The 10,511-nt window shown below is 34.6% G+C and overlaps 1 protein-coding gene across 19 annotated transcripts in view; it reads right to left on the bottom strand.

The window, feature by feature from the left end:
* Positions 1–393: 393 nt before the first annotated feature.
* Positions 394–10,511, bottom strand: part of QTMAN (queuosine-tRNA mannosyltransferase) — a 397,197-nt gene continuing 387,079 nt past the window's right edge. For all 19 annotated transcript variants that reach the window (XM_078451326.2, XM_078451320.2, XM_078451322.2 and 16 more), the window contains 3 exons: positions 7,462–7,532; positions 6,668–6,759; positions 394–1,521 (listed from right to left, as the gene is read on the bottom strand). In XM_078451326.2, coding sequence (XP_078307452.2) covers positions 1,438–1,521; positions 6,668–6,759; positions 7,462–7,532 — 247 coding nt within the window. In that variant the 3' untranslated portion in view covers positions 394–1,437. The remainder of the gene's footprint in view (positions 1,522–6,667; positions 6,760–7,461; positions 7,533–10,511) is intronic.

Raw genomic sequence — 10,511 nt, 5'->3', positions numbered from 1 at the left:
AATCTCGGATGCTTGCTAGACAAGTCAATCCTTCTAGAAGCCGGAAGGCCACACTTGGCCCCTGCCTACCCTCCTCTCCCTGGCTGTTTCTCACTCTGTAGTGTATAAAAGTTATTTGTTTCAAAAGCTAGGAAACTTACAATTTACCTGTCAGTAAACAGAAGATGGTTTATCAACAGACTTTACCTTAATGACTACAAATGTTTACCTCCTGCTTTCCAGAATGCAAAGAAAATCTTGGAAATGTCATAATATCTTACAAACATTTGCAAAACAGATCCTTGTACAACCGGAAAAGAAACAATTGTATTCGTTGTCTCTGACACAAGAAAAGTGTTCAGTGAGAAACATACAGATAGATGTACACTCTTACACAGAAATGAGATATGCTAATTAAAAATTGCAGTAGGCACTTTATTAAAAATTTATTTTACAATCTAGCCGTTCAAAACATCTTTATATCAACAAATACAGCAGCTTGACTATTGGAATCATAAGTGATTTATCTTGAAAAGATCATATTTGTAGCTGGATGCAAATATTTTTGAGGAATATTTATATCAAAATTACTGTTTTTAGTAGAAGTATTTTGATTTCTCTATTTTTACCCCAGGGGAAAAAAAATTGAAACGAGTATCTCAGTGTTCATTTTATGGGCAAGATGGCTCCACTTAGTGTATTTCCCATGTTTGTCCAAATTACAGCTGTTTATCTCGCAACTTTAAAATAAATTAAATGCAAATGTAACTCTGCGGATCATGGGAATACCTGCCAGACCCCTTATTAATACCTTCACTTAAACACCCCCGTGCCAGAGAGTCATTAATTGGCTAAAATAAAAGTGCTAAAGCAGCCCTTTGCCCACAAACAACTCTGAGATGGCTGCCCAATTAGTCCGGTAGCATTCTGATCCTCCCTTCAGACCCTGTGGCCCTTTGAGGACACAAGAAGGTTCCGATGATAACCTGGCAACCTAGGTAGAAACACAGCCAAGTGCGAGCTTTTGAAGCTGCAGTTCGGCTGCCATCGTGTCGGCAAAAAGAAAGAATTCAGGCACCATGTCATCCAGTACAAAGGATAAAAACGGATTCAACCGGAAATTCAATGTGGCACCACATATGGGATACATGAGTGCGGTTATACAACAGGCCACATATTTTTTTGAACAGTCTCCTCCATGTGATGCCGAGGACATGTGTAACCATCATAACGTCTCTAGGAATCTGTATTTAATTTGAGTTGGGGTGGTGGCAGGGATGGGAGATCTGAAGCCGCCACAGGTTTGTGGCAGATGGCTCTGTGTCAGCTATGACAAGCAGCCAGGCTCAGCTTCCTCTGCAGATTTTCTTTTCTCTCTGATCAGGTAAATATGGGCACACTCTGGAAAGTTCTACAGATTCTGCCTTAGGCTGCAAGTTTGTGACTTAGCCCCATCTGTCACAAATCTTCCCTAGGTTCTGTTGTAAGCAGAGACCTGAATTTACCATGTAGGGCCGCCCAAGAAAAAGGAGTCATTTCACCCTGCGAGGGGGAGGGAGAGAAGAGAAAGCAAGGAAGAAGCATTAACAACCGAAAGACGAAAGGATGTTCAAAATTCATATTGCAAATTTGCATAACTTACGTCAATTAGATTTCAAAAAGCCACCTAGTACATGGTTCTCGAGTTTCATCAACTCAGGAAATCCCAGTTTCTGATTGGTTTAAAGTGGAACTGTATTTTCAACCGTACGGGAAAGCTCCCGATTTTTCGCAAATGGGTACATTCCACCGCACACATATTTCCTGGTTTATGTGAGCGATGACAGCTGCTCAAAGTTTATCATCCAACTTTTAACTTTTATAAACACAAGATACCCAACGCCCTTAACCCATGTTTTTGCTAATGTGAATTTTACTTTTAAGTGGCTAAGGCACAAGAGAAATGCCATTACTCCTACGTTAAACGCATAAAGCACTTTGAGTTTACAAACAGGTTTATATTCGTTATTTCATTATAGCAGTACCTCGGTGGGGGGCGGGGGGGATGCTATTAAGAATTGAGGGAGAAAAAAAATTCTTCTAAGTTTACAGATGAATCAGAGAGACAGGCTAAGAAGTTCACCTAGAGCCAGGCTACAAATGAGTAGCAGAGAAGAACAAGCCGCCAAAACCTCTCACTGTTCTTGATCACCCAAAGTGTATCTATTGTGCTGAAGGTTTTTGCTTTTATTTTACTTAGACAAACCAAAGGAAAACCAAGCCAAAAGAAATCAAGGAAGGAAGTGAAGAAGGAGAGAGGGAGAAGACTAGGGAGGAGGGAGAGAGGGAGGGAGAGAGATTGGGAAGTTGCCTTAAACCGTGCTCGTGCAGTTGAGAGATTTTTAGAAGTTCTAAAAATGTCACAAGCTTTTACGTTTTCATTTTTAAGGAAACAAGTAATGACTTCGGAGTGTTAATACAAGTGAGCAACACCTTATTGGCACCTAGAGTGTAATCTCGAATTAAAAGGGGACTATAAAGTGACCAGTCCCTTGAAGGAAACTTACAGTGGCCTGGCTGTGGTCCGGGTAGACAGAGGCTGATAGAATTAAGACAACCACAAACGGTTTCTCTGCGCACTGAATGTCAGCTGTAAGCTTAATCATTGTTTGGAGGCATTTTTAGGCAGAAATCTGAAAATTCTTCTTTCCTCCAATTAGGAGCAGGTTACAAAGGTTCCCAGAATGTTGAAGTACGTGAAGAGGAGAACAGAATAAAAACCAGCAGCTGGCATTTGAACAATCTTAAGAAACACAGGTCACTCTCAGAAAGCAGAGGAGAGAACGCATCTCTTTTTTCCCCACTCAGAATTTCGCTCAATTTGTAAATAAAAATAAATGAGAAATAGGATGGGAACGAAAAGCTATCCGGGTTGTCCGGGCAGTATCTACTTTACACAGTGCCCTGTTTGTGCCCTGCGCTCTTTTCAGTATTTGTAACAATATAAGGTCCATAATTTTTTCTCTAAAGCATTTTAAAATATAATGATGAAAAGTCTGTAGAAACATAAGGAACTGATCTCAGAAGGTTGTTGGGAATTTTCAGTAAGTAAACTCACATAGTAAAAAGGAGGCAAAAATACAACTTCATGGTGTTGAGCTTACCGGGGTTGGAAAAGGGAAAACTATTGTTAGTGTTAAGAAGTCAATCCTGGGCTAATTATTTTATGATTACTTCTAGAATCTTGTGTTCAAGTTAGGTTGGAGTCATAAAAAGCTCCCCATCGTGGATGAAATGAAACCTATTTTTAATCTGTGTGACAAGTATGTGGCCAATGTGTCTGACCTGCTCAGAAAAGGAAGTGTTCTGAAAGTACGAGAAAGCTGTAGTCAATGACTAAACTTGGATGTAAACTTTTTAAAGAGGTGGTTTAGATTTTTTAAATTATGAAAATGGTTTTAGATTTTTAAAATGCTTAAAAAACATTTAATTTCAGTATGCATTGTATTTCTCTTAAGAAAGATCTTAAGAAAAGTGTGTGTGTGTGTGTGTGAGAGAGAGAGAGAGAGAGAGAGGGAGACAGGGAGAGGGAGGAGGGAGAACATACTTGCATGCATGTGAGGAATTTAAACATTTCAAATCTGAAACCATTTCAGGTGAGAAGTCATGGGCACAGTGTTCTGTAGTAGAAAGAGCCACTTTAAGAAAAAAAAAAGTATCCAATTCTGTTTCTGCTTTTCAGTTACTAGCATTCTGTTTCAAATCCTGCTTCAAGTTATAGCCCCCAAACTCTCACTCATATTGAAAGTATAATGTCTCATGTGAGAAGAAAGCCAAGTGTTAGTAGCCTTATTCTAGTCATTAAATTTCTAAGTGTGAATCCATATGAAAAATCCTATCCTAAAGTGAACCCTATGTGAAAAGCAGTTGAGATGATTTTAAAATGTAAACTTTTGACAAAAAAAGAGAGTAAGGTGTAAAAATGTAAAAGGAGCAAATTAAAGAATTCAGTGACATTCTATCCTTTTACATCTTAGAAGCATATGTTTTATAAAAGCAAAACAGCACTGTCCAATGGAATAAGTCTAAAAAAAACCCCAACATTCTCGTTAACAGTACACACAAAAGACTCTTCCATTGCATAAGAAAAGTAAGGAAAATACTGCCTTGGGGGGAATAGTTCTCTTGTATTTAGTGAAGGCAAAGGTCACCAGAAAATGTGCATATTTATAAACCATAAGGTGAAAAGATAGCATAGCTGTTTATATCTTAATTGTAAAGTTTTAGAAGGCATCCTTTTTCTGTTTTGGCTCTACATCCTATTACAATAACCAAACTAAATCTGTGGTTCTTTCCTGTGGTTTTTTTTTTTTTACCAGTTTCTCCTGAAAAATGCATCACAAAGCTCGGTTACCTTAATTCTTGGACTAATTTATTAATTTTAAGACTAATATTCAGATATAATATCATCAAGATCTATAAATGAGGGCACCTCTGAAAGCGTATAATAGACTTATAAGAAAAAAAAATCCACGGCAAAAATACATAAAAAAGAATTATACATACAAATTCCTATAAACGCTTACACATGAAATATTAATTTATAAAACTTGGAGCTGGAATACTTGAGGATGTTCGGTCTAAAAACATATGTAAAAAGTAATTACAGGAAATAACATGTAAGGCGTAGGTTATCTTTTAAGCTGTACGAAGAACAATTTGATATACTAACAGCATTACCACTGAGCTGACAATGTTTCGGAGTTTTTCCAGAAGTTGTTTGTAAAATAAATAATTATAGCTATGTTATAGAGTATCATATTAAAATATTTCAACCAGATGTCTGTTTTCCTTTGCAACTAAAGGTAACTTGTCACAGTAACTTTTGTAATGGTTAAAAATTTCTAAACAAAGACTAACAGAGATAATGAGGCCTAACCTGAAGCAAAGTTAAAAACCGTTAAATTTTGATGGTGGGAATAGCATTATAAAACCTTCACCATTCTCTTCACAAGAAAATAAACATTTTCTTTCTTTCCTTCTTTCTTTTCTTTCTTTCTTTCTTTTTTTCTTTCTTTCTTTCTTTCTTTCTTTCCTTTTCTTTTCTTTTCTTTTTTTTTTTTGTATCTACATGAGATGATGGATGCGAATGAAATGTATGGTGGTAACCATTCCACAATAAACGCATGTCAAGTCATTATGCGGTACTGTGGTTCGTAAGCGGACACAGTACTGTCAGTCATATCTCAATAAAACCGAAAAACAAGCACAACTTCACCTAAAATTCACCAGAAGGCGGGGAGAGATTAGTAATTTGATGGTGAACTCACTGAAGAGATCTGTGTCATATACAGAAAATAAATCCATTTACATAAATACTTCTATTTCTTCCATTTTCATAATCTGCACATTTTGATAGCCTGTCACGTGGAGAACTACTTGATTAACATTTGATACAAACCTGACCGCTACTGAACTTCAAAAATTAGGGAGTTTGGATGTAAACCTGTTTTTTCTGTGGAGCTTCCCCTGTATACGGTACAATCGTATTGACTCAAGGAGTAATACTGAAGCCTGGAACTGTTCAGTCAGCATTTTAAACTATTATGAGCTACCTTCTGAACCATTGCCAAGTTAATAGACAATGAAAGATAATGAGCTTGAAATTGGGTGTTAAATTGCATTTTTGGTTCTCTCCCTTTTTCTTGAAGTTTAACTGTTTCCTGCAGAAACAAAGTCCTGTTTTGATGTATCACTATGTAAATATGTATTTTAGGCCATGAAAAGAGAAAGGAGAGAAAAAAGGCAGCAAACTGTATTTCATGTAGGAAGGTTATACATTAACATAGGAAAATTAAAATATACTGGATTATAAAACTGCTAGATTGTAAACTATACTGAATTTATGTAAAATGAAGATGCTACATTCAAAGAATATAAAAAGGTATATTACTCATGGCCTAGAGCCACCTTCCAAACTCATAAAGCAGATTTATTCCAGTTCAATTACTTAGACTTTTAGCAGGGCCTCTTTGTGTTGTCATTTCAACAATGTAAAATTCTTGATTCAAACAACGGGAAAAAAAAAAAAAAAGATAATGAAGGAGGGGACTGCATGATGATGCTCTTTAAACTATTTTCTTTCTGCCTTTGCCATTCAGAGAGGAGACGGGCAGTGTCATTCTAAACAAACTGAGGATTTTTATGTAATTTTATTAAACCGGATAAGGGAAACATTTGATTCTTGAAAATCATCTTCAAAGTAGTTAAAAAATGAACACCAAACTTCACGAATGTCATTCACCTGAATTTTTGAGGCCTGAAGATTTCATTATGATGGGAAGAAAGGCTTATCCTCATTAGTATAATTGTGGAATCTTTCCTTTACTTCCTTTTAAACTAATGAGTTACATTAATCCAGGTTCATTTTTATAAGCCTCTTGGGGCTAAATGTAAAGGACAGTCATCTTAGAAAACAATAAATTAAAAAAAAGCATGTACCATGCATTAAGTGCACGTATTTCATAAGACCTAGGTTAATACAACTGGCATCCAGTTTAATTAATCCTTGTTAGTGTAACAACTAATATCCCTCCCTAGCATGTTTCCTTTAAACATTAGTATGTTAATTAAATGTTTTTTTTAAAAAGATTTTTCTTTGTACTTCAATATGGCATTTATACCACGTAAATCTCTCCTCAATATCTACCTTATAAAGATGTTTTCTTATAATATCTGGTCTCTTGCAGAAATTCTGGAGCCTTTTTGAAAGCTGTTCAGGTGTAGAATACAGATATTCAGCTGCAGGAAAAACAGATACATTTTTAATGAAACAAAAACCTCAAAGCACACACTCGATATTAGTCACTTTACTAATTAAAAATGCATATTGCTCTGTGCTGCCTCGTGTTTTACATTATTTAAGCATGATTTTATAAGGTTACCTCAGCTCACAAGGATGCTTAATGCTAAATAAGACTGTGTAGTTGTGCTGTTTAGACATCTCCTTTGGGTGATTAAAATACATTATTCTAATGTAACACAATGCATATGTGATATATTTAGTGATGGGAATTTTTTCAAAGAACTGGTACTATAGCCGTATGTACCCTGTGCAAGAGTTGCATATTATTAACTAGTCAATTGTTTAAATAATTTGGTGTGATTTCCAGTCCTCGATTTTTCTCTGTGTATATCATTAGAAAAAATCTGTAAGCAATCGCAGCAACACTGACCTGCTTATAAAAATCCATCATTATGGGATGTGTATGCTAACAATGAAGAATGCTATTTGAAAACTTGCTTTTTTGTTATCTTAAAAGAACAGATGGTAAATATAAGCTTACTCTAATGTATTAAAACACATAAAATTTTCCTTAACACTAACATGTTGACTTGCCAAATAAACAATTGCTCCCGCCTAAGTTTATTTTCAAACTTTCTAATTTAGCATGAATCATGTATTAAATCTCAACCAAGATGAAAGTACATTAAAGAGGCTACCTGGAAATATCTCAGGATAAACCAAATCTTTGGGACAAAGTGGGTAGCAACCACAATACACAGCTTCCAACCTAAAGAAATTTTAGAGAAGATAAAAAAAAATATTAAAAGGACATTACTCTGATAGCCAGATAGTGGTTTTGTTTGCCTAAGTTAACAGTATGAGCCCTGAGGTTAACTGGGACGAAAAACATGGTCGGCAGTCCAAGCCTTAAAGCCAAAGTTGCTCTTTTAAAAGATTTTATTGATCATATATGAATTTCGTAGAACAGAACCAACAGCATATGTTTTGTTCACTGAATTAATCAAAGCGCAGCTCTGCATTTTTTTTTTTTGTTTTTAAAATACTGTTTAACACATTTTATAATCAGCAGATAAACACATGTAACAACATGGTAAAGTATGGACAGCTTTTCTTAATAATGCTGCAAAGCCCCAGAATGTTCATTTTTCAAAAATGTTTAAATAAAATAGCAAATACTTAACTTTAACATTGTAGCCGTAGAAATGATCGAGGCACTTTTAAAAGCATCAGAAAAAAAAAATTACAATCTGTTGTTGGGGCATTTTTATATTTTAAGCTCATGCTTCAAAATAATTTGTTATTTTTGTAGAATGCAAAATAATTCCCCTTTTACTGAAAAATCCTCATGGAGATTACCTTAATGAAAATTTTACTTTCTTGGTCAAAAATTCAGCTCATTTTCCATTTTATCAGAAAAGAATACTTTCTTATTAAACAAATAAGCAAGAAAGTTTCACTTTGAGAGGATTTCTCCAAGGAACACCTATAGGAAGTTTTTTTTTTTTTTTTTCATGTCATAGTAGTAAGGGTTAAGCAGAGAGAAGGTATTGCATCTCAAAGGTTGTTGGCCCTGTATAATGGCTATTGATCTGACATATAATAAACCTTAAAGATACCACTGTAATTTCTGTTGGCTAGAAATTACACAGTGAAATTCAAAGCACTCTCTAAAATATGTTTATTTTATGAGAGACTTTGAATTGCATCCAAAATGTTGACCAAAGGCGGATTTTTATTTTGAACTGCAGATTTTTTTCAACCCAAGAATAATTTGAAGTTATGTCAATGTTTACCTTGTTTGTTTACAGTGACAAAGCACATGCAATTTAAGCTGTTTTTAAGTGGGTGATGTTTTCTCTATTTTATTATGTTGACTGAAATTAGTTTAAATGAAAGGTATTTACTTTGAGCTGCAAAGTTTGGAAAAATACTGAGTTCAAAGTTTTGCTTGAGAACTGACAAGAGTTACAAGATAACATAGTGAAAAGGCACAGGATCTAGTTACCCATTATTAATTTCAAAATCCAAACTAATATCTAATAGATTTTTTTCTCTACAGACGTAGGGTATGCATAGGAATTCTTATCCCAAATACAGCTACAAACCACATGGCAACTGCATTATAAAACAGTGTCTAAAGTTTGAGCACATAAACCAGAGAGACTCTTTATGAACCAAAAGAAAATACGCACTTTATCTGAAGACACTCAGTTTTAAAATGCTGTGCCAATCGAAAAGTAAATACATATGAACATTCTCTTATAATTGCACAAAATCAAAAGAGTGAAGTCACAGCCATTTCAGAAAGTGCACATGTTATCTGCTTTTTAATAATGGATTTGAATTAGTGTTCTGTTCCCCGAAAGAAAATTGCAGGCCAAGTTACATTTTGAGTCATCGTATGAGCATGTATCATGTCACTTCCAAAAACCTCTGCTAATTAAAATACAGTGAGATAAGAGTGGCATTATTTGACTTAGGGAGAAAAAATTTACAAATTTTGGATTTCAACTTTTATTTACAAATTATCTTATTTGTAGTGATATTTCTAATTCATCAAGGAAACACACACACGCACACACACACGCACACACACACACACACACACACACACACACACACACACAAACCAGCCACCACCTTTGGTACAATTTTGACTTGTTAAATACTAAACTTTATTATCTAGATTATTTAGATCAGAACTATGTTTTAAAATATATTACATAGGCCATAATATTTTTAAAGAAATTTGTAAAATTCATTGCCATAAGTTTCTCATATTTTGCTATGTTGAAGAAAATGATCATCTCATGACAATAATACAATTATTCACCATTTCAATTCTTATGCACTACCAGTTAAATAATAAATAGGGTTCCAATTGATCTATTGTTAAAATGACTAGCAAATGACCTTTTTATTCCAATTAACAAATCATCTGCTAAATCTATGAATCTTAATATTCAGATCTATTCACTTCAATTCATACAATTTATCTGCAAATAGTTGTTGGGCTTTTGATTCTAAATATAATTAGCTGATAATTTTGCTTGGCTGAATTACTTTTCTGGAGGGCCTGCAAAGGCTCTCAGTCGCATTATCTAGCAATAATGAATCTGATAGGTGAAATTTTTTACTGTAATGAGGATGAGACACAGTTGTGACACCTGAGTCTACTAATAACAGAAGACTGCTAATTATCGACAGCACTTTTTTGTGTGATGCAAGGAGAAAAAAAAAATCCCTCATTATTAAAAAATAAAAAGTTACAATTATAAGTGACACCGGAGGAGAGTAAATAAAATGGAGTGATTAAAACATTGCTGCTTTAAGGGTGTTTTTAATTAAGTGGAAATGCTAATGTTGTCATACTTAGCAGATGGGATTAAAATTAGTTATTGTAAGTAACTCATATTTTATGTTATGGTTTCCACAGCATGTCTACAAGATCTAAGAAAGTGATACATTCCATAAGACATTTTAAAAATGAAATTCTCATACTCTTTACAACTCATAATAATGAACATCATGAATAAACTATTGAAAAAAATCCTGCCAAGGATTTTACCATAGTGACTTAACTAGCAAGGAATGTAGCCATAATGTACTGGACTGTTACAATCTCACTGATGGTATGCCTTTTGCTTTGCTGATTGTTGCATTCCGTATTTCATTCACACTCAACAAAAACAAAAGTTTGGTACTTGGGCATTTAGCCAACATCAAATGTGGTGTCAAGAAGGTA

Source organism: Panthera onca, chromosome C1 (genome assembly GCF_046562875.1).
Source record: "Panthera onca isolate mPanOnc1 chromosome C1, mPanOnc1 haplotype 2, whole genome shotgun sequence".
NCBI lineage: Eukaryota > Metazoa > Chordata > Mammalia > Carnivora > Felidae > Panthera > Panthera onca.
Note: the sequence above shows the minus strand (reverse complement) of the source record. Positions and strands in the feature narration are given on the sequence as shown.